The sequence below is a fragment of the Amblyomma maculatum genome, chromosome 2 (assembly GCF_055883805.1).
Source record: "Amblyomma maculatum isolate TAMU_Amacu chromosome 2, ASM5588380v1, whole genome shotgun sequence".
NCBI classification, from domain to species: domain Eukaryota; kingdom Metazoa; phylum Arthropoda; class Arachnida; order Ixodida; family Ixodidae; genus Amblyomma; species Amblyomma maculatum.
In genome coordinates, this window is record NC_139345.1 from 223,733,769 (window position 1) to 223,758,043 (window position 24,275).

General features: G+C 46.5%; 1 protein-coding gene across 3 annotated transcripts in view; it reads right to left on the reverse strand.

The window, feature by feature from the left end:
- The window catches only part of LOC146201375 (autophagy-related protein 16-1-like), a 204,753-nt gene that overhangs the window by 22,944 nt on the left and 157,534 nt on the right, over positions 1-24,275 (reverse strand). For 2 of the 3 annotated variants that reach the window (XM_084595800.1, XM_084595803.1), the window contains one exon: positions 21,995-22,141. In XM_084595800.1, the coding sequence (XP_084451926.1) occupies positions 21,995-22,141 (147 nt within the window). Of the gene's footprint in view, positions 1-8,502; positions 8,994-21,994; positions 22,142-24,275 lie in introns of those variants that run through there. The other variant, XM_084595801.1, reaches the window with a different exon arrangement.

Consider the following 24,275-nt stretch of genomic DNA (forward strand, 5'->3'; position numbering starts at 1 on the left):
GCCGGATTCTCTGATTAGAGAGGTGGGCTTCAATGAGCTCCTCCACCGTGTTGTGGGCACCCATGTCTAGCATTCTTTGCGTGGACGAGTATATGGGCATGCCCAGTGCTTGCTTCGTTGCCTTACGAAGCATCATGATTAGGGTGTCCCTATTCGCCTTCGTCAGCTGGAGATAGGGGGCAGAGTAGATACCCCGCGACACGACGAACGTGCGTATCAGGCGCATGGCATCGTTCTCTTTAAGGCCTTGGTTTCTGTTAAATACCTTTCTAATCGAAGCGCAAACAAACTTTATCACAACTGAAGTCAGCATGAACCACAACGCATGCACAAGCTTACTTGTTAGACATAGTGTAAAGAAGACGAAGAAGAAACAACGCTGCGGCATCGCCATCACCATCGCTGGTGTCCGGCGCCCATCTCTCTCGCGCTGAAGCTGTGCCCTGCGGCTGGTATTCCGATCCTGCTGTGCCCGAATTACTGCCAGCACTAGAAGTTCCAATCGACTAGCAAATCCACATTTCACTTGGTGGAGGTCAAGCTGAGGTTCCCTGTACCCATCTCGCCCTGGAACTTCGCAGCAGAACGTTGACTACCCCAATGACAGAGCCGACTTCATCGCACCTACATCCGCCAGTCACCTGCACAGGCGCCCTTCGTCAACGGGACCCCGCTACCTTCAGCGGAAGCAGCGATGACGACGTCGACGATTGGCTGTCCACTTACGAACGGGTCAGCCGTCACAATAACTGGGACGAAAATTGTAAGCTCAATAATGTCATCTTTTACTTGAGCGACGTCGCTAATCTGTGGCTTCGAAACCACGAGTCGGACTTTACCACCTACGCGCATTTCAAGACCAAATTTTCTGATGTCTTTGGCCGCCCCACCGTCCGAAAACTCCGCGCGGAGCAGCGTCTTCGATCGCGACTACAGCTGCCCGGTGAAACGTTCACCAGTTACATTGAGGACATTGTTGATTTGTGTCGCCGCGTTGACCCGACCATGACCGAGGCCGTTAAAATACGTCATGTCCTCACAGGAGTTCATGACGGCGCTTTCAACATGCTCGTCGCCAAAAGCCCCACTACGGTCAAGGAAATATACGACCTCTGTCAAAGCTACAACGAACTCCGCAAGGAGCGTGTTTTGATTCGCCAGTCTCAAGCATCACTTGCTGAACTAGCCGCGAAGAGGGAATCATCTAGCCTCTCTGAAGACATCAAGGCTTTTGTATGTCAGGAAGTCGCGCGATAACTGTCTCTGCAGCCATATATTAAGGAGCGACACCAACTGGCCTTGTTCCGGAGCTTCACCGCGCAATCCAGCAACATGTGTCTGAAGTCGTCCCTAATCCTCCTCCTCAATCAGCTCCAGTCGCACCCTCAATGCCGTTCCTCACGGCCACAATTTCATCGCCCGGCGTTGCGCCACTGAGCTATGCTCCAGCATTTGCGCCGGCTCCTCCTCAGGTATTGCGTCGCACGTATGCCGAAGTTACTTCAAGTCCACCTCCTGAGCCAGCATATGCCTATGCTTCGACCCCTATCCGTTCGGCACCAACAGCTTTTGCTCCCTCCTTGCGTCAGACACCATCTCCATGGCGCAATTCAGACAACAGGCCTATTTGCTACCACTGCGGCATCCCTGGACACACTACACGCTACTGCCGGCGCCGAATAAATATGGCCTTTGCTACACGGCCTGCACCATCTTATTTGGCCCCCAGTTCCCTGTTCCATCGGGTCCTCCAACAGCATCCCCCGATCCTCCGGACTTCGTGTCTTGTCGTTCGCCATCACCATGTCACCGCTCCATTTCGCCAATGCGCCGACGACCCGCTACCCAGTCGGAAAACTAACCGCCGCAGTTCGCGAGGCACGAACTGCGTATTCGACAGAATTTCAAAGTCCTCGTCTTAATCCCGCGAATGTTACTGCTGTCATCGTTGAAGGTGTTTATACTCTTGCGCTCGTCGACACCGGTGCCGCTGTATCAGTTATCAGCCAAAAACTCTGCCGCTCCCTCCAAAAAGTGACTACGCCCCTCGAGGGACTATCGCTTCGTACCGCATCCGCTCACAGTATACAGCCGACAGCTGTCTGCACTGCTCGCGTCGTCATTGCTGCAGCCTTGTACATCATCGAATTCGTCGTTCTCCCCACATGTTCTCATGACGTCATTCTTGGCTGGGATTTCCTGTCCCAGCATCATGCTATCATTGACTGCGCCAATCCTCAAGTAAAGCTCATTGAACCAAGTGATGCACCATCTGATGCCCTGCTCCACGAGTCGTATCCTCGTTTTGCGGCCACACTCCTCGTAGCTCATGACACAACCATCCCACCCGTTAGCGCTGTTCTGGTTCCCCTCACTGCCCCTTTTACCACTGCCACGACAGTCCTCTTTGTACCCTCTAACGTTGTCGGCAGCCGCCGCCACTTACCGCTGCCGTTTGCCGTCCTCGACATGAACAACGGCGCTTGCACACTTCTGGTAGCCAATCCTCTTGCGTCGCCCGTTATATTGATCGAAGGGGAGTGCCTCGGCCGCATCGAGCCCGTGGACCTTCTGTTCGCCTTTGATGATGTGTCAGTCCCTGTTTGCCAAGTTGACGCCTTGACTCCAACTCGTGTGGCTTCAGATCCGCTACAGCGGGACCTTTTTGACCATTTTGTGGACAGCTCTCTAGAGCCGCGCCACCGCGAGCAACTTCTTCACCTTCTACACCAATTCCGCTCCTCCTTCGACATCCCGCAATCTTCCTTGCGCCGCACGAAGACTGTTTCTCACCTCATTGACACTGGCGCTCACCCACCTCTCCATCAGCGGCCGTATCGGGTGTCCCCGACTGAGCGCCGTGTTATTGCCCAACAAGTCGATGACATGCTGCAACGCGGAGTAATTAGAGAATCATGTAGTCCATGGTCGTGTCCTGTGGTCCTAGTTAAGAAGAAGGATGGCTCCATACGATTTTGTGTTGATTATCGCCGCCTCAACAAAATTACTCGTCGTGATGTGTATCCCCTCCCACGAATCGACGATGCCCTAGACTGCTTGCAAGGCGCAGAATTCTTTTCCTCACTCGATTTGCGCTCTGGATATTGGCAGGTGCCCATGGCAGAGGCGGATCGTGCTAAGACCGCCTTTATTACTCCAGACGGACTATACGAATTTAATGTTATGCCGTTTGGACTCTGTAACGCCCCAGCCACATTTGAAAGAATGATGGACACTGTACTGCGTGGCCTGAAATGAAACATCTGTTTATGCTATCTCGATGATATCGTCGTCTTTTCAACCGACTTCCCGACCCACCTGACTCGACTTCGCCAGGTCTTCACCTGCCTAACCCGCACCGGTCTTCAACTGAACCTCAAAAAGTGGCGCTTCGGTGCCCGCCAGCTCACAATACTTGGACATGTTGTGTGCAAAGATGGAGTTCTGCCTGATCCTGAGAAGCTCCGCGCCGTTGCTGACTTTCCGAAACCGACCACTTTGAAACAACTGCGAAGCTTCGTGGGCCTCTGCTCGTACTTTCGTCGTTTTGTTCGCAATTTCGCAATCATCATAGCCCCCCCTTACACAGCTCTTGAAAGGCACCCCTAACCTCTCCTCTTGGTCGCCAGCCTGCGATGATGCATTCGCGACACTGCGCAATGTTCTGACGTCACCGCCAATCCTTCGCCATTACGACCCTACTGCACCTACAGAACTTCACACCGATGCCAGTGGTGTCGGCCTCGGCGCCGTCCTCGCCCAGCGCAAGCCTGGCTTCTCCGAATACGTAGTCGCCTATGCAAGCCGTGCTCTTACCAAAGCCGAGTCCAACTACTCCGTTACCGAAAAGGAGTGCTTAGCAATCGTGTGGGCTATAACGAAGTTCCGCCCTTACTTATATGGCCACTCCTTCGAGGTAGTTACAGATCATCACGCTCTCTGCTGGCTCGCGTCTCTCAAGGATCCGTCTGGCCATCTTGGGCGCTGGGCCCTCAGGCTTCAGGAATACGACATCCGTGTAGTGTACCGCTCTGGCCGCAAGCACTCTGACGCCGATGCTCTTTCTCGGTCACCGGTGCGTTCGCCTAACTCATCATTCCCTTCTCAAGCCTCCTTGTCAGCACTCACCATTGAGGATATGCCTTTCGAGCAACGACAAGATCCTTGGGTTTCTAACCTGCTAGATGACCCCGGCTATGCATCCTCGAGCACTCCGCCGACAGGCCTCCCATTTTACCATTCGGGACTGCCTCCTCTACCGAAAGAACTACAACTCAGACGGCAGAAAATGGCTTCTTGTCATTCCGCGCCACCTCCGCTCCGAGGTTTGTGCCCACCATCACACTGACCCGCAAAGCGCTCATGCCGGCGTCCTGAAAACCTATGATCGAATTCGTCAGAGGTATTACTGGCGGGGAATGTACAATTTCGTTCGTCGTTACATTCGCTCTTGTACAGCCTGTCAACAACGCAAGATTTCTCGCCACCCCGCTGGTCCTCTCCAGCCTTTACCGTGTCCAGCTCGCCCGTTTGATCGCGTGGGAATCGACCTATGGTCCACTACCATGCAGTGCCGCTGGTAATCGATGGGTCATCGCCGCCGTCGACCACCTGACCCGTTATGCGGAGACTGCTGCACTTCCCGCGGCGACAGCCCGAGAGGTAGCCCATTTTCTTCTGCACCACTTCATTCTTCGACACAGCGCCCCTCGCGAGCTACTGAGTGATACAGGTCGTGTCTTTCTTTCCGAAGTAGTCCAAGAGCTCATGTCGTCTTGTAAATCGATACATCGGGCTACAACTGCGTGCCACCCGCAAACAAACGGCCTCACGGAGCGCTTCAACCGTACGCTTGGGGACATGCTCGCAATGTATGTTACATCTGAATCTGGGAGCTCCAACTGGGACCAGGTACTGCCATTCGTAACATTCGCGTACAACACTGCCACCCAAGCAACAACTGGTTTTTCGCCCTTCTTTCTCTTATACGGCCGTGAACCACCTTGTACTCTGGATACAATTTTGCCATACCATCCAGATGCCTCTGAGTACAGTGCTTTGTCCGATATTGTACAGAAGGCTGAGGAATGCCGTCAGCTAGCTCGCACGTTTACCTCCAACACCCAAGGCTATCGCAAAGATCAGCATGATAGCGATACCCCTACTCCGACGTTCCTGGCCGACAGCTTCGTTTGGCTATGCGTTCCTGCCACCAGCAAACTAGAAACGAAATACCACGGACCTTATCGCGTCTTGGAACGCACATCCCCTGTTAACTACGTCATCGAGCCAGTCACCCCTTCTTCCAACCACCGCCGCCGCGGCTGTGAGGTTGTCCATGTTAGCCGCCTCAAGCCGTATTACAACCCTCTGGTTGTCTCTTCTCAGTGAGTCGCCAGGATGCCGACTTCTTCACGCGGGGGAAATGTAAAGAAGACGAAGAAGAAACAACGCTGCGGCATCGCCCATCTCTCTCGCGCTGAAGCTGTGCCCTGCGGCTGGTATTCCGATCCTGCTGTGCCCGAATTACTGCCAGCGCTAGACGTTCCAATCGACTAGTAAATCCACAATTCAATAGTTTGAAGTTCGCATCGCCATTTCTTTGGCGAGCACTGGCATCGTTCTCGTTGACGAGTGGAATAACTAGGCTTGCTTCACTGTTTATCACAACACGCAAGCCATCGTCGTGCAAGCTGTCTTTCATGCGGCGGCTGCAGCTGCACCATTTCAGCACTGACCACTGAAGAGGTGCACAGTTTTGCTGAACTTTTCGTGAACTCGACCTGCACGACGTCTGCACTTTTTGAAATAAACAGCATCGTGCAGTGGGTGCCATGCTGCATTGCTGAAACAATTGGCAAAGGGCAGCACCACATGAATCAATTCATATAGCGCAGGTGAATCAAACGAACCTGAAAAAAAAAAAAAAAAAAAGAATTGCCGCTTCTTAATGTCCGCAGCTGCCATAGATTAAGCTACGCCACATGTTCAGCACGAGAAGAATGGATAACTCTTGCAAAAAAAAAATAATAATAAAAATAATCTGCTGGTTCTTAACGTCCGTAGCTGCTATAACTTACACTACACCACACGTTTAGCACGACACAAGAGGCATGGCGCATGTCTAATGCACGTTTTCAAGTCACATTCTGTCTGCCACAAGCTGAGTTGGCTTATCGGCACATGCATAGTACCTGCTGCTGCGAACGAAGACCGGGAAAGAGAGGAAGGAGAAAGCTCAGCAGAAGAATGGGCACACCCTTGCGCTGCACTCTATCGCGTTGTTTCCCATACCTCGAACACCACGGCTGCATGGGCTGCATATACTTCACATCGGCCGTTGTTAAACCGGTTCCCTCTGGTTCCTTCACGCACATAGCTTGCAAACGTCACATGCTAGCGCGCAGAAAACGATCACCGCAGATGCGTGTGCCTTTTGGGAAAGGGCGCGCTGCTCCTCTAGACTAGCCGTCACTGCACTGTTCTCTCTCATTCCTTCTGCGCGTGGCTTGAAAACGTCACGCAGCAAACAGCCGAAGGTGATGCGATCGTCTTTGGGGAAGGCGCACCTTCCAGTGCATGGTGCGGAGTTCGATATATCGAACGACCGGTTAAATTGGAGTTAGATATATGACGCAGCTTTCCTATACTTTTATGTGGGAGTTTTAAGTGCAGTTCAATACAACCAAAATTCGAAATATCCAGGTTCTACTGCAATTTTCAGACACCGTATAAAAGTGGCCGGCTTAAAGGAGCGCAGTGACGTGCGTAAGGCGGTTAATTCCAGCCAACCTCTAGGTTTTTTGCACCATGCTGATGTCAGAAAAAGAAGAATTAAAAAAGACGGCGCACGGAAACGAGAGTTGTTCGGTTTATAACATTCTAAATACAAGAAAAAAAAAAAAAAACAGCGCGTCTCAGCTGGTACGAAAGGGAGTCCCTCTCCCATTCACTCGCCCAGGGCTCAACCTGGGCGGAACCTATGAGAAACACAGCTTTCTGCTGATGTATTGGAAGCTATCCACCATGGTTGCCTGTCCAACCCAATCTGCAGCTGCACGTTTTGGCAGCATTTTTATTTTGGTACCATGGCGAAGCACAGCTATGAGGACTGGCTTCTTAATCTGCTCAAAGCTAGCCTAGCCCACCAAATGCTGCTTCCAACCATCTTTGCCATCTAAGTGTAGTGCCCACATATACATATTAACACTATCTGCTCCTCTGCCTTCCGCAAACTGTGTTTCTTGAGACACAAACTAAAAAATGCACCCTCTTCCGTAAAGTTACTCTCTTACATCTCTTTCATTAGACCTAAGCTAGAGTATGCATGCATAGCATGGGATCCTTACACCAAGTCAGATATCAAGCACCTTGAGAAAAGACAATCAGTTCGGTTTATATTTAATAAATTCGCTAGGTTTGACTCACCCTCTCAAACAATGACAGATAATTCTATTCCCACACTTGAATCCCGCAGAAAACAGCTGAGGCTAGAATTCCTTTCTCTCCTGATAAATAACAAGCTGTCAATAAACCAGTCCCCTCATATATCTCCTGCATCAACACGCTATACGAGACATCATCATCCTGACTCACTGACACCCTATTATGCTTGAACACGTTTATGTTTTCCCTTTTCCCTCGCACAATATCAGATTGGAACACTAATTTACAGATGGCTCGATTATTATTGTATAATTTCTTATTACTTTTGTTGTTGTTCTTTGCTCTTTTTTGTACTCAGCTATGCCCCTCTGCTTGGACCCAAGGGTCTGCAGTATGTAATAAATAAAATAAATAAATAAATATCGTTCAATGCTGACAATAAATGTTTTCCAATCCAATTGCAGGGGTGTCAACGAGGTGAGCCCAACAGTCAGGAAATCAGCGTCACCGTTTTGGTGTTCCATCAGCGTCCATCACTGCTGCTGTCACAGATCACTTGAGCGCTACTTGTGTGAAAGTTCGAGAACGAGTGCGAAAGGCGAAGACGGGAGAATGGCGTACACGAGCTAAGGCAAATCCTACCCTGTACCTGTACAGGGTAGGGAAGCGAGCGTGCTGGCACGAGAGACTTCGATACAACTAGTGCCATCTGTGGAGCGTTGGCAGAAACGATCAACTACGTGATTTTGGCTTGTCCATCGATTTTGCCAACCTCCGAAATCCGAACGTTGTCAGCTGACTTGGGATTTGAGGAGCCTGTAAGAGTGACCTTTGTGCTTGTGACCGCAGAGCCGGGACAGCGAATTGGCTTTTTTTTTTCTTTTTTTTGTTCTTTTTTAATTTTTAGCTCCGCCGCGCCAGAAGGCAGTGGTGACCCGCTACGAAGCGCAAAGCCACCATCACCATCATCACAGCAAGCAGACGCTCCATCGCGCGTGTTGACAACACTGCATTTACCTGAGTTTACAGTCCCCATCTTTACAAGCACTCTACGAACACACACAGAATTAAAACACCTTTTATTTGTTTTCTGCATAGTAACTTGAAGAACATTCAAATATAAAATGTAAAGTGCGTGCCCAACCAATCGGCGAAGCAGCACCCCCAAGCGAGAACGAAACGTCATATCCGTTAACGAACTTCGTCTTCGTGTGTCGCCCACATCGATGCCAAAACGCTGATTATTGAAGCGGATTAAAATATTAGGTGCTACGATTTCGCCGTTATGACTGGGCTTTGGGGCATCGGGAAGGTGTAAGGAACTATAGAGGCCAGCTGGAATTAGTGGTCTGGCAAATGTCACGGCGAACGTCGTAAGGCCACTGATGAACATGTTCACTGTGCAGCACTAACGCTTTTGAGTAATCTCCCAAAGTATAAGTGCGGGCAGTGGAGGTGGAACGTGGTGGTGAACACTGGAAGTATTCATGACGTCGCTGATGTCACTGGTGTCGGCTTGCCCTTCGCTGTAGCCAAAGATGGCCGGAACGTCACAAACACACTCCTGGTAGCCGTGAAAGTCATCTGCTCATGCCCTGCGTGAACCCCTAAGGGATGTGCAAGAAAAGTCAATGCCTTCACGCAAATGGTTCAAGCAGTGTCACACTGCGAAAAGATGAACTATTGGGAAACATGTTGCCTGCCAACAGCTGTCGCCATTGCTCTTCGACAGTTGGGCAATAATGTGCCGCACCGCAGAAGCATGTTGCTTAGTGCCGCGCCCTTGTTAGTAGAAGCCGCTCGCATCAATACAATTTGCCTAAGTTCCTGCGCTATATGCAAGGCTGTGAAAAATTAAATAGCGGAAAAGCCTTTCCTTTAGTCTGAATGTGCTGTAACGATGAAGGAGGGCACGAATATAAATTCTCGTGGGCACCGCACTGATAAGGCACTGATTTCGTGCACCGTACAGAGCATCACTTTCATGTGTGCAAATCTGGTGACAGTGGTGAGAAAATTCACAAATTTTAGTGAGTGAGAATGGCCGTCGAGTATAGCAACAGTGAACCGAAATCGACGACTGCTTACACTGCGGAAGGCGTGTACCACAAAGCGGTGGTGTGACCTGATCCGCTCAACGCTACTGCAAGCAGCTGGCAAGAGTTGTCGGCAATACTTGTGAAGAGCAAATTAGGCCGGTTGAGTTGAGGACTGTTTTGTCGAGCTTATTTTGTAATGAGATGGGCTTCCCTTTAATGCAATGACGAAAATGAACCTTTGTTACAACGGTGAGGGCACTGACCCACTCTGAAGTGCCGTCCACTGAAATCAACTGCCTAACGTATCTGCGGAAGGCGTCGTCGAAAATTCCACACTTGGGCAGGCATATGCTGCTGTTGCACGAGTATAGCAGGCAGTCCTTACGATAACATTGGCCTTTTCTGATACGAACATGTACTACGTATCAAACCAAGCAACCCTTCAATGCTGTGCCGCTCCTTGCTCTCGGCTGCGGCAACCGAAATTAACTATGTCAGCCGACCATGGGCGCGCCATCTCTGGCAGTCTTCACAAGTTTTAATGAATGAAAATGGTGTAGTTTTGGTTACAGTGAGCTGTAATTGACAACTGCTTACATTGCAGGACAATCCCCATGACGCGCTGGTGAGACTTGGTCTGACGGGCATGCCGGCGGCCAAGCCACAGTCACTGGGTCATTTTTAGTAAACATAAAGCTTCCTAGTTGAAGTAAGCATGTGCATGTCTGGATATATCAACTCACAGTCAATTATCTGATTACCACTGCTGAAGTTTTCTATCAGTGGCTCAAAGCCACTGATAGAAAAAAGAAGGGCGCTGCGACGGAGAACAACAACGAGAGAGTAATGACAAGGACTTGTCATTACTCTCTCATTGTTGTTCTCCGTCGCAGCGCTCGTAATTTGCAATCATGTACCAACTAGCTAAACTTTCCATAATACACAACGTAAACTGTACCAAGTGGGTGGTGGTTCCGGTCTGCAGGCAATATTTGGAAGTGCATTAAATATATTCATTTGTTGACATTTCTGTTCATAACGGAGGATTAGCGGCTTTATTGCATGGGGCTTGCTGTTAAAGAGTGCTCTAGATGGGCATTTTGTGACAATCGGGTGACACAGATGTTTCGGTAAGGATCTAATTTTTAGTACGTAAGTACACAAAAGCATTGTCCATCTGTCTTCGAGGGGTGTTTCATTGGTTTCGACATGGAGGTTATTTATAGAAGATGTTCTGTACGCACCTGTCGAGAGTCGCAGGCCAAGGTTTTGCACTGGGTCAAGACATTGTAGGTAGGACGGTCCTGCCGACCCGTACACCACGCACCCATAATCTAAGGAAGAGTGTACTACAGATGATAGGTGCGCATAAGCCAGGTTCTGTCAAAGCCCCAGTGATTTCGTGACAGCACTTTGAGTATGTTTAGAGCTTGAGAAGCCTTCTTCTTTAGATTTATCTTCAAGGTATACTGCGCACACACAAAACAAGGACGAGAAAGGTACACCAACAAGTGCAGACTCTCGACTGAAATTCATAAGGAAGGAAACACATCTTATATGCCTTCAAGCGTCATATCTAATCCCATGCGCAGTTCAGAAATCTGCCTTCTTTTTCATTAAGGTTGATTGAATGGTGGCTTATACAATCATCCCCACGCTTACCAATGAAAAACGCCTCGGCAAGACTGCATGAAGCGTCATGCCAACCCATATGTCAGTTGTCGGACGGGCATTGTTTACGAGGTCCCCCTAACCTGTGGAAGAGCATACATCAGTCAGATGGGCAGATGTTTAAATGACCGCTTAAGGGAACACCAGCTTTCTATGAGGACTAAGACAGGGTCGAATTTAGCCTTGCGCTGTGGCGCTTGTCTGGGAGCTACACGTGACAAGCCGTGCCTACCTTTGCTGAAGAAAACAAATTTTAAAGAGAAGCAGAGACCAGGTCGCACGTGAACTTGCCGAGGCGTTCTTCATTGGTAAGCGTGGGGATGATTGTTTAAGCGACCGTTCAATCAACCTTAATGAAAAAAAAGGCAGATTTCTGAACTGCGCATGGGATTAGATATGACGCTTGAAGGCATATAAGATGTGTTTCCTTTTTTATGAATTTCAGTCGCGAGTCTGCGCTTGTTGGTGTATCTTTCTCGTCCTTGCTTTGTGTGTGCGCAGTATACCTTGAAGATATGTCTTACTGACTTGTCCAACAACGCACTCTTTTAAACTTCTTTAGATTATTTATGTGTTGTAGGAATGTCAGTTTCCTGTCAAAGGTTACTCCCAGAAATTTGAACTCATTTTTTAAAGGTAATATGGTGTCATTTAGTCGTAGGGTTGGTTCAGTTTGTAAGCCTCGTTTGAACGAGAATAAAACGGCCACTGTTTTTTGTGGAGCAAACTGAAATCCATTTTTTTCTGCCCATGATGCAAGCCTATTTATAGTCAACTGCAGTTGTCTTTGCTGATGAGAAGGGAGGAGTCACTGGAGAAAGATTTGATGTTGGGAAGAGTTGAGGGTTGCCGGAGAAGGGGTAGGCAGCGAACGTGATGATTAGATGGCATCCTCGAGGCACTGCAGATGAAGTTATGTGATGTTAGGAAGATAGTGAGAGACCGGAAAGCGTGGCGTGACATAGTCCATAGGGTCACGAAGAGTCGGACACGACTGAACGACTGAACTGAACTGAACTGCAGTTGCCTTTCCCATGATGATATATTCGAGGATGTGTATGCTATCTGCAGGTCATCCACATAAACTGAATAAATTACACATTTTGGTATTATTTTGCTTATAGAGTTCATTTTCACAATAAAAAGAGTTGTACTTAGGATGCACCCTTGAGGAACTCCATTCTCTTGGACAAAGCTTCTTGAGAATGTTGAGCCTAGTCGCACGTGGAATAAACAATTCGACAGGAAGTTTTTTAGGTAGTTCAACATCTTGCCTCAGATGCCCAAATCTGCTGTCACAGAGAATACCAAACCTCCAGGCTGTGTCATATGCTTTTTCCATATCAAAAAAGATAGCAAGGCAGTGTTTTCTAGGCGGAATAAATGGTCAGTTGTAGAACATGCTTTCTTAAAGCATGTTCTACAACTGTTCCCGACACTGAAGGACAAATGCTAGCCTGATGTTTAAAACACTTTCAAAGGACTTTGCAAGGCAGCTTGTGAGAGCTATGGCTCTATAGCTACCAGGGGAGGTTGGTGGCTTTTCTTGTTTCAGGAATGGCATGATAATAGCTTTCTTCCAGGCATCAGGGATATTTCCGATTACCCATATTTTAATAAACAAATTCATAAGTGCTTCTATTGCAGGTGATGAGCAAGCATTTGATAATGTATTTCGTCTGGCTGTCCTTTTCCCGGAGGACAGCACCCTATTTATTTCTTGGACTGTAAATAAAGCATTATATGGTTCATCTATGCTTCCGCTTGTTGGAAGCTTTTGTTTTTCGGCCATGCATTTGAACTTTTTAAAGGATTCTGTATAATGCGAGGAGCTTGAAATTGTGAAAAAATGTTAACCTAAAATATTTGCTTGCTCCTTTATGCTTGTTTGTGTGCTAGGGTCTGTTAGAAATGGAATTGTGAAAGGGGAGAAGCTGCCATTTAGTTTTCGAACTTGTCCAATAAAACCCAGGCCCTCAGTCGCCAGCAGTTGCGGAGCAACTGACCATGGCGGCAGTCAGACCTGGTACGCAGAGAGGGGTACTAAGAATTTCTTGCTCCAGAGAGGCCACCATTGGAAACTGGCAATGCTAGAACCCTAGCTAGTGAAAGCTAGTTTAGCAGTGCTCTTAGAGGAACAAGAGGGTATGAAATGGGCTTAGTGAGGTTAGGAGGCATATACTGTAAAGAAGGACGGGCATGTACTGTGTTATCGAGGAGTAGGTTTCCTTGTCAATAAGTACATAGCGGGTAATATAGATGAGTTATATAGCATTAATGAAAGGGTAGCAGGCCTCGTAATTAATCTTATTAAGCGGTATAAACGGAAGGTTGTACAGGCCTACGCACCTACATGCATTCATCATGGCCAGGCAGTTGAAAGCTTGTACGAAGATGTAGGATTGGCAATGCGGAAAAGAAAGACATAGATACTGTACTACAGTGAAAGCTCGTTAATTTGAACCTCGATAATTCGAACTACACTAATTGGTCCGGCCAAGCTCCATAGAGATCTGTGTACAAAAAAGCCCCTTATTCCGAACGCGAGTCGGTTTCGTTATGGATAATTCGAACTACACGCCGCCGCATCTGAGTGGCTTGGCACACATCACGTGGAAAAACAACAACAAAAACCTACTTGATAGGGAGGCTAGATGAGAGGCTGTTGTCCAAAACGGGGACAGAAGATGGAGCCAGGTAAAATCTCAATGGCACCATGACCGGCGCTGTGGCTAGAGGCGTTGGAGGGAGGAGATGGCGGCCGCAGTGGCGGTTGCCTGCTCTCTTTTCCACATAGCCTCTGAAGCGCAGAACTAAATACTCGTTAATTCCAGCCCTGTTAATTTGGAAATACGAATAAGTACTGTCGGCGCGGTTCCAGCCAATGCCCATGAAAGGCTATGATCTTAGACAGCACGTGGTAAACATTTTTTTTTTTTTTTTTGTGACAGCCATCCATCCTTCCACCCATCAGTCATCAACGGAAGCACACGGTCAGTCGTGATCATGACGCCGGCTTTTAGGATCGTTCACTTCAAAAGATGATTGCTGTTATTGTGCCTACCAATGATTTCAGATATCTTATAGTAGCGCGAAAAAACACACACAAGACAGGGTACAGGACGAGCGCTAACTGCCAACTGTTTATTGGAAGGAAAGAGGAACTTATATTTAAACCCTCGGCCACTCAGGTGTTCATAGCCCCAATCGCACTCACCCCCCCCGGTATCAAAATTCATCAATGACAAGCCTAGGCATGTGTGAATAAACAAAACAAGGAAGCGATAAATAAACGATACAGATCTTAACAACAGTCAAACGTAGCAAAGCAGTGTGAAGACTTGAAGCAAAAGCAGACAAAACTAAACAACGTAAAAATTAGAGCTCACAACAAGGTAATAACCAAAGGTAACTAGCAAAGAGGCAATAGCAGTCAATCCCTCGTAGCAAAAGCAGTGTCCATAGCAAAGCAAAAGCAGTCTAACAAAAAGCCGTAAAAAACCCGAACAAAACACCAAGGTAACAAAAGCATTTTAACAAAAAAACCAACAAGGTAAGACCAAGGTAAAAAACCAAACCCCAAGGGTAACTAACAAAAAAAAATTGTAGCAATAGCAGTCAATATCTCGTAGCAAAGGCAGTGTCATGTATACGAAGAAAAAGCAGTCAAAATCTAAAAATTAAACAAGGTAAAAAATCTATATATAAAAATATAAAAAAAAAACGCCACAAATATATAGATTTTTTACCTTGTTTAATTCTTAGATTTTGACTGCTTTTGCTTCGTATACATGACACTGCCTTTGCTACGAGATATTGACTGCTATTGCTACAATTTTTTTTTGTTAGTTACCCTTGGGGTTTGGTTTTTTACCTTGGTCTTACCTTGTTGGTTTTTTTGTTAAAGTGCTTTTGTTACCTTGGTGTTTTGTTCGGGTTTTTTACGGCTTTTTGTTAGACTGCTTTTGCTTTGCTATGGACACTGCTTTTGCTACGAGGGATTGACTGCTATTGCCTCTTTGCTAGTTACCTTTGGTTATTACTTTGTTGTGAGCTCTAATTTTTACGTTGTTTAGTTTTGTCTGCTTTTGCTTCAAGTCTTCACACTGCTTTGCTACGTTTGACTGTTGTTAAGATCTGTATCGTTTATTTATCGCTTCCTTGTTTTGTTTATTCACACATGCCTAGGCTTGTCATTGATGAATTTTGATACCGGGTGGGGTGAGTGCGATTGGGGCTATGAACACCTGAGTGGCCGAGGGATTAAATATACGTTCCTCTTTCCTTCCAATAAACAGTTGGCAGTTAGCGCTCGTCCTGTACCCTGTCTTGTGTGTGTTTTTTCGCGCTACTATAAGATGTCTGAAGTACTGCACCAACTAGGCCGACAACACATCTTACTACCAATGATTGAGTGGCCCAATCGCCCATGGCATGATAAGGCGAACATACTGAAACGAGGCTTGCACAACCGGGCAAGCGCTGGCACTCTGCCAAGTTTGCTTCGCCCCCTCACCCCTCCCCTTGCTGGGGCTAATGTCAAAAGGTAAATACGCCATTATCTGCGCAGCATCTTGGCGCAATGCCAAGAAATGTGTTGTGGACCGTGACGACGCGAAACGGAGGACGCGCTAACGACTGGTGCGCTAACGTGCCAGTCATTAGCAGCAGTTTTTTTTTTTAAATTCTGAGGCACAAATCGGGGCTGTATGGATTCATTATGCGAGTGGATTCGTCATGAGACTAAATACAGTACATTTACCGTAATGTAAGTTGGTCTTGTCAGTATTTTCGAGGCCATTCAATAATTCAAACGCCAGATAATTTGCATCTTTCGCCCTGTCCCATGAAGTTCAAATTAACAAGCTTTACTGTAATGGGAGACTTCAATGCCAAAGTAGGGAAAAAGTAGGCAGGAGACCAGGCAGTGGGTGACTATGGCACTGGTTCTAGGAATAGCAGGGGGGGAGTTACTAGTTGAGTTTCCAGAGCACAAAACTTAAGAATCATGAATACTTTCTTCAGTAAATGGAAGAACCGGATGTGGACACGGAAAAGTCCTATTAGGGAGACAAAAAATGAAACTGACTTCATACTGTGTCCTAACCCCGCCATTATGCAGGATGTAGAGGTAATCGGGAAAGTGCGATGCAGTGACCATACAATCATAAGGCCTGAAATTAGACTAAATCTGAAGAGGGAACAAAACAGATTAGTAAGAAAGAAATCCATTAATGATTTAGCGGTGAGGGGGAGGGCAGAAGAGTTCAGGATCTCGCTACAGAATAGATATTCAGCTCTAAGCGAGGAAGACGCCATTAGCCTAGAAGCAATGAACAATAATTTCAGAGATATCAAACTGAGCGGCTGTAGAAGCAGGCGGTAGGATAGTAAGAGAAGATACCAGTCTCAGGAGACGAAAGATTTGACCAGACAGAATTGGTAGAGATATCAAAGCTAATCAATCAGTGCTAAGTGGCCGATACAAAGAAGTTTAAAATGGAGAAAATTGAGCATGCTGTAAGGAACGGGGGAAGCCTTAAAGCGATGAAGAAGAAATTGGGCATAGGCAAAAATCAGATGTATGCACTAAAGAATAAGGCAGGCTACGCCATCATGACTATGGACGAGATAGTCAAAGTAACCGAGGAGTTCTATACTGGTCTCTACAGTAGCTAAAGTAGTCAGGACAATAATGAGATTGGCGGTAATAAAAAGCAGTCAGACGTTCTGCCAGTGACGAAGGACGAGGTCAAGAAAGCATTAGAAACTATGAAAAAGAGAAAAGCAGCTGGACAGGATCAGGTAACTGTAGATTTGTTAAAGGGCGGAGGGGATATCGTGCTAGGAAAACTGGTGCCATCGACGGTACCAGAACCATGGAAGGATGTAAACATTATCTTAATTCATAAGGGTATGCTAAGGACTTGAAAAATTCCAATCAGCTTACTGTCTGGTACGTATAAGGTATTTATACTAAGGTAATCGCTAACAGAATCAGGACAGCCTCAGACTGCAACCAAGAAAAAAATCAATTAGGTTTTCGGAAAGGGTACTCTGCTATCCATCATATCCATACCATCAACCAGGTGATAGAAAAATACTCTGATTAGCATTAATTTGACTGAAGATAAAGCGCACGGGAAGACACACACAAGAGAAGAAGACACAGGACACGCGCTACCATCTAGCCCAACATCAAGTTTTGTTAAATTAGCATTAATTGATTACGAAAAAGCATTTGACTCAGTTGAAACCTCGGCAGTCATACAGGCATGGCAAAATCAGGGTGTAGACGAGCCGTACATGAAAGTACTGGAAGATATTGTGGTTGCACAGCAACCATAATTCTGTATAAACAAAATAACAAAATTTCCATAAAGAAAGGTGTTAAGCAACGAGACACAATTTCCCCAGTACTATTCACAGCTTGCTTAGAGAAAGTATTCAGAGACTTGGAATGGGAGCAGTTAGGGATAAGAGTAGATGGAGAATACCTCAGTAATCTGCGATTTGCTTATGACATTGCCTTGCTAAGCAACTCGGGGGATGAACTGCAAATAATGATTGATGACCTAGACAGAAAAAGTAGAAAGGTAGGCTTGAAAATCAATATGCAGAAGACTAAGGTAATGTTGAACCGCCTCGGGAAGGAACAGCAGTTCATAATAGGTTGTGAAGCACTGGAAGTGGCAGTTGAATAAGTATACATAGAACCGGTAGTAGCCGCAGATCCGGATCACGAAAAGGAAATAACAAGAAGAGTACAATTGGGATGGAGCGCATTTGGCAAGCACTCGCAGATTATGACTAGCAGCTTACCGGTATCGCTCAAGAGGAAAGTATACAACAGTTGCATCTTGCCTGTACTCACCTATGGGGCTGAAATGTGGAGGCTAACCAAGAGAGTTCTACTTAAGTTGAGGACAACCCAGAGGGCTATAAAATGAAAAATAGTAGGGGTAACATTAAGAAATAGGAAGCGTGCAGAGTGGGTCAGAGAAATAACTCGAGTTACCGACGCTCTAGTGGAAATTAAGAAGAAATGGGCATGGGCAGGACATGTAGTGCGAAGAAAGGATAACCGATGGTCGCTTAGGGTAAAAAACTGGATTCCAAGGGAAGGAAAGCGTAGCAGGGGGCGGCTGAAAGGTAGGTGGGCGGATGAGGTTAAGAGTTCACTCAGCTAGCACAGGATGGGTTAATTGGAGGATTATGGAAAAGGCCTTCGCCATGCAGTGGGTAGTCAGGCTGATGATGATGATGATGGCTCCAGAGCCATTCGCCGTGTTTTGCACGTCCGCTGTTTCAGTTTGGGCTCATGTCTGAGAGAAGCCACAGAAGGTGAACAGATGAAGCAAGCGTTCCAATTGGAACTAAAGCAAGCGTTCCAATTGGAACTAAACAAACCAACTGCTCGGTGACGTGTTTGTGGAAAGAGCACAGTGCCGGCCTGTAATCTTTATTCTTTTTGCTTTCATTGCAGCGCGCTTCGACGTACAAGTTGAGACGGAAAACTCAGGAGTCATTTTCAATCGCCGCTTACACTGGTTCCGTTCATGCTAGATCAAAAATTCTTGCGGGAGGGTGATGGATCATTCAATATCTATCAGCATTTCTAGATTTCTTATACTTGGTGATGCCCCCCTCCCATTTAGGCAGGCCCTTGAATGACAGGAATTTATATAGAAATATGCTCCAAATTCTTGTTTTCATAAAACTGAAATGCTCTGCTGACGAATCGTGGGTATTTCACCTAAAACTGGCAACATCATGCCTTAGATCCAATTCAATCCAATTCAATATCCTATGACAAGCCACATGCTCTCAAAAGCATCTTGGCACTTTTTTAATGCTTAGTAACCATTCAATTCATTGAAGTCGGGTAGTTGACTTGTGTGTTCGAGACGTAGCCATGCCGCTGCAGCCTCAGCACCAATACAGAGCAGTTTTCAAGAGATAAGTGATCCTCTATACAGAATCAGAAAACAATGTTGCAATACGAGGGGGCACCCAAAAGAGACCGGACTAATTTTTTGGTGGGCAGCACTTTCATAGTACCGTGTTTTGCCGCTAGGAGCGCATAGAGTGAACATTCCAGAGTCAGTTAGCCGAATGGCATCGCTGAAGGTCGGACGTACAGTAGAACCCGGATATATCGAACTCGAAGGGGATCGCGAAATAGTTCGATATATCGATAATTCGATATACAGAAATTGGCTTGTGAAAGCACTTACGATGCGAAAAAACGATACCGTATTTGTCGCGTAATCAACCCACTCTCATAATGAACCTACCCTCCACTTTTGCACCCGAGAATTAAAAAAAAAAAAAAAAAAAATTGCGTAAAGGCCAGCTCGCTCACATGCAAGCGATCTCATCGACGAGCGGCAGCGAAAGAGCGAAACATTTAAAAGTTGTTGGAATTGCATCCCTCTCGCAGCTCGAGCCACCGCGGTAGCTCAAAACAAGGTTTCTGCATCGCCGCAGCACAAATCGCGAGCGTTTTTGCTTGCATGTCGATGACGCGCGTCACTCCGTTTCAGTGGCCTCATCCACAGCTCATTTCTTGGCAGCGTGCCAAGATGTTGCGCAGCGATAACATCCGGGCGCGTTTATCTTTTGATAGCTCCTGCGGTGGCGGGGAGCAAACTTGGCAGACTGCCCATGATGGCTTGATTGCACAAGCCACGCCGCGCTTGGGGCGGGCGTCATGATCGCAGTAGCTGACCGCGTGCTTTCGTCGATTCATACATGCAGGATAAACAACTTCGGCAAAAAAAAAAAAAAAAAACACCTGCCGCCGCTTAACGTCCGAACAGCACAGCGATAAAAAAGGATGACAAAAAAAAAAAAAAAGAAAAACGAGACAGTTGCCCCTTCTTAACGTTCGCAGGCGCCATAGCCACGTCAGCCGCCGCGCGCGCAGAGGGTTTGCAACACACGCTGGAGAAAGCGTCGGACGTCTGTCTGGAAACGGGCTGAGCTGGCTTGGCGCATGTGTAGCGCGTGCTGAATGCTGAAGGAGAGAGATATAGCTCGGCAAAAGAATGGGCACACCCACGCACATGGCTTGCAAAGGTCATGTGTTGGCGCGCGGGAAACAATAACTGCAGATGCGCGCGCCTTTGGGGAATGGGCGCGGCGCTGCCCAGACCAGCCGTCGCCGAACTGTTCCTTCTCATTCCTTCCGCGCATGGCTTGAAAACGTCACGCGGCAAACGGCCAAGGAAGGTACGATCGTCTTTGGGGAAGGCACACTTTTTAGTGCGTGGTGCGGAGTTCAATATATCGAACGACCGGTTAAATTAAGTTCGATATATGACGCGGCTTTCCTATACTTTTACATGGGATTTTCAAGGGGATATTTCGTGAGTTCGATATAACCAAAATTCGATATATCCGGGTTCGATATAACCGGGTTCGACTGTACCAGCTTCGGCAGAGTTTATAATGACAACTGTTTTCTGTGAGCGTTGTTTTTGCAATGGCTGATTTTCGTGAACAGCGTGCAGCGGTGAAATTGTGCTTTCTGCTCGGAAAAATTGGAACTGAAGAGGGGTTTATTGGGAACAGAAACTCTTGAAACGTTAAAACGGCGTACAAGGATGATGTTATTGGGAAAACACAAGTGTTTAAGTTGTTCTCCCGTTTTCAAATTGGTGAAATGTCAATTGATGACCAAACTTGCTCTGGTCGTCCTTCCACGGCCTGAAGACATGAAAATGTTAAAAAAATTCGTGCGATCATCAATATTTGACCAAAAATGGTATGAACCCTGTTCCTCACCCCCTATATTCACCGGACCTTGCCCCGTGTTACTTTTTTTGTTTCCCAGAATGAAAAAAATGCATGAAAGGAAAGCGTTTTGCTGATGTTGCGGAGGCAAAGAAAAAAAAATGCAGGAGCTGTCAAGCATCACAAAAGATGAATTTAAACAATTTTTTGAAAAGTGGAATAAAAGGTTAGACAAGTGCATTAAAGGTTTGGGCATAAAATGTGAATAAATAGGTTCAAAAGGAAATAGGTTCGGTTTCTTTTGGGTATCCCCTCATAGGTGGACATATTGGAGAAGTTCATGAAAGATTGAAGAAAGCAAAGAAGCAGCAGCAGTGGCTCACAGGATGACGGTGACTGCATCCTTGCAAGCAATGACCAATTGCAAGAGGTGAGTCATGTACGAATAAATGCCTCTCTGAATGACTTGGTCTCCTGAATAATTTACTGGAAAGCTATGACTGCAGTGTGAGTTAGTGTCGACCTATATTAAGGGTGAAACTTCTTTTGGCCGAGGAGATTTTGCGAGGGTCAACTTATAGTGTACAATATGCAATTTCCCAATATAAGGCACATAAAAGGAGAGAGTGCATTGAAGCTTTGCCAAAATCATTGAAGTTGCTCTACTATTTGGCATTAGCCAACCCGGAGCTTAAATAGTTGTAGAACCTCCGAATGCTGTTTTTAATTGCGACTGCCACATTGCACAATTTCTGCTGTTACACGGTCATTCCACACACTAGGCGCCAAGTGTATCCAGTGCCACCCGGCATCAAAAATGGGCAGCCATTATCACATGAAGAAGAGGCAGTCAGCTCTGACTTGTCCTGCAGAAGGCAAAGGAGTCCTCTAACTGGTGCCATGTAGGCCAGAGAAACATACAACCTGCTGCTGGAATGCGTGCTGTGGTGCCATCCTGGAGGAGGTTCAAAATTATTCGCTTGAGATAAATACTTGACCAAATACTGAGTAACAATCAGTTGAACTCGGCATTGATTGCACAGCTACGAAACAGTAGCAAGCCACACATATGAGCAAATAAATGCACGGCCTCCCTTTGTCAGCAGCCACCAGATTCTTATTGAAATGTGGATTAGTAACCAATAAAATGTCAATCTCACCTCATCTCCTTGAGTTTTTTTTCCAGCTTGGCCGAGTGCGTATTCCAGATGAAAAGTGTGCCATCGTGGGAGCCCACTGCCACGTAGCTGGAGTCTGGGCTGAACTTGGCCCTGGTCCAGTCACAGGCCACCTTGAAGTTGTCATCCCTGAAATGGGCATCATGTGCACTGAACAACTTCAAGTCAAGGTGAAAGGATACAATGCCAATTGGTGAGGCTCTCCCTTTGGAGTGCACTGTGTGCAGAATGTCTAGGTATGATACGGACGCTGTGATTGCGCCCTTGAACACTAAGCGCCGTCTGTATCTGCCATGATCGCTATCACAGCAAGCGGTGGCACAAGGTTTGCAAACTGCCAATGCTTGCTAGTTGCTATTTGGAGACTTGTTCACTACTATAGCTACATAAGGAGATGGATGAAACACAACACATGTGTTTAATTCTTATCGGAAAGGTGTAGAATGCTTGTCCTTCATGCGTGTAACCACGCTCCGCATCAGCACTGTTATCATATCTTGATCGCTTTTATACGCCTTTCTGGTTAGGATTAAACAGTTATATCATCGTCCCCTTGTGTAACTAGTATGTCACCAAATATGACCAACCAACTGTGCTACCATTGTTACTACTTGCACAAGGTAGCTGCGCACGGCTGTAGCCTGCACATCGCTGAGGTTCACCTGTTATACTCTTTAATAAGTGGTCAAACTTTTGCAGGAAGAAGTTTACTAATCACTAGGGCTGCCTTGAAAGTGCCTTGCCATGACAGCAGGTCAATTCAATACTAGCAGGCTTTTTTCACTGAGCGCAACCACTAAAGTAGGGGTGCGCAAATATTGAAATTTTTCAATGCCAGCGTTATCAGCCTTCAAGGAACCAGAAAAGATGTCCCAATTAACTGAAAGCTTAAATTATTGAATGGTTCTGAAAACCGACAAAAACCAAATGGTGGAGAGATAAAACCGAAGTGAGAATTCCTTCTGTCCCTCTTCACAAAACGGCATTTTGAGATGCTTCACTGCACAGCCCACGCGGTGTGTAGAGATGAATTCGAAAATTTTCAGTGTATTCATAATTTTCAAAATTTTGAAAATGTCCAATATCAGTTTTTGAATACGAATCGAATAATGAACACTGGACTTGCATTCGAAATTTCGAATACACATAAAGGTTTATTACTATTACTACAATAAATCTTGATGATAGAAATTCCACGGGACCCCGAAAAATATTCGTATGATCCCGAATTTGTCCAAAAAAACAGCGTAAACAAACGGGGACAGGAAGAAGCAACAGGAACAAGCGTCCCCGTTTGTTCGTGCTGTTTTTTTCGATGATGTATCACCAACTCGCCCGCTTAACTATCCTGTTGAATTTCATTTCTAGTACTACGGGCTCTGTTATGTACCCTAAAAGTGCTTGTTCCTGTTGTTTCTTCCTGTCGTCCCTGTTTGTTCGCGCTGTTTTTTTGGATGATGTATCACCAACTTGCCTGCTTAACTATCCTGAATTTGTGTCATCCAAAACAGCAATATTTAACATGAAAATGAAACACAAAGTTTATTTTGCTTAATTACTTTTTGGCTGAAGAAGTCAATAATGCTGGTTCGCGCTTTCCTCGGCTCGATGTCAAAAATCAGCCGAGCCTGGGCTAACGTCGATCTTGGTTGCCTTGCCAATAGTAATGGTGAGTGTCATTTGTTTGGAACCACCGGCATTGAAAATGTCGCGTGGCGTGTACCGCAAGGTCAGCACCAGTAGCGAGTCAGTACAGTTGCCAACAGCCGTCTCGTCCATTTTGTTGCCTTTTGTAAACAAGCCTATGCCTTTTTTGAAGCGATGCTGAAACTTTTCGATGCCAACGTCTTTCTCTCGCAGCACTTTGCCGATCGTGTTGCAGCTGGCCTCGCTGTTGTTGGCAGCCCGGCAGCCAGTTCGGCTGATGACGTGAGTGGTGGGAAAGAGGTGAAGAGATGCCCTCCTCGCAGCTGCGCTCGCTTGCATGGGTGGTTGGTCCCCCGTTTGTATAATCCGCGTGGACTTGAGGAACTGTTCGTGTAATCTCGAATTTAACGTATTCTGTACAATGTAGACCGTGAGGACACTTCTGAAATTCGCATCATTGCGAAATTCGGATCAACCATAATCATCGAGATTCTATTGTACCGCACGATTCCGATGCCTGAGAGACTTTACAGACATAGTAAATTATGCTGATAATGGGCAAAACATTTTACTTGCCACAGCCTTGTTTCTTTTTAAAGTTTTTAAATATTTGTAC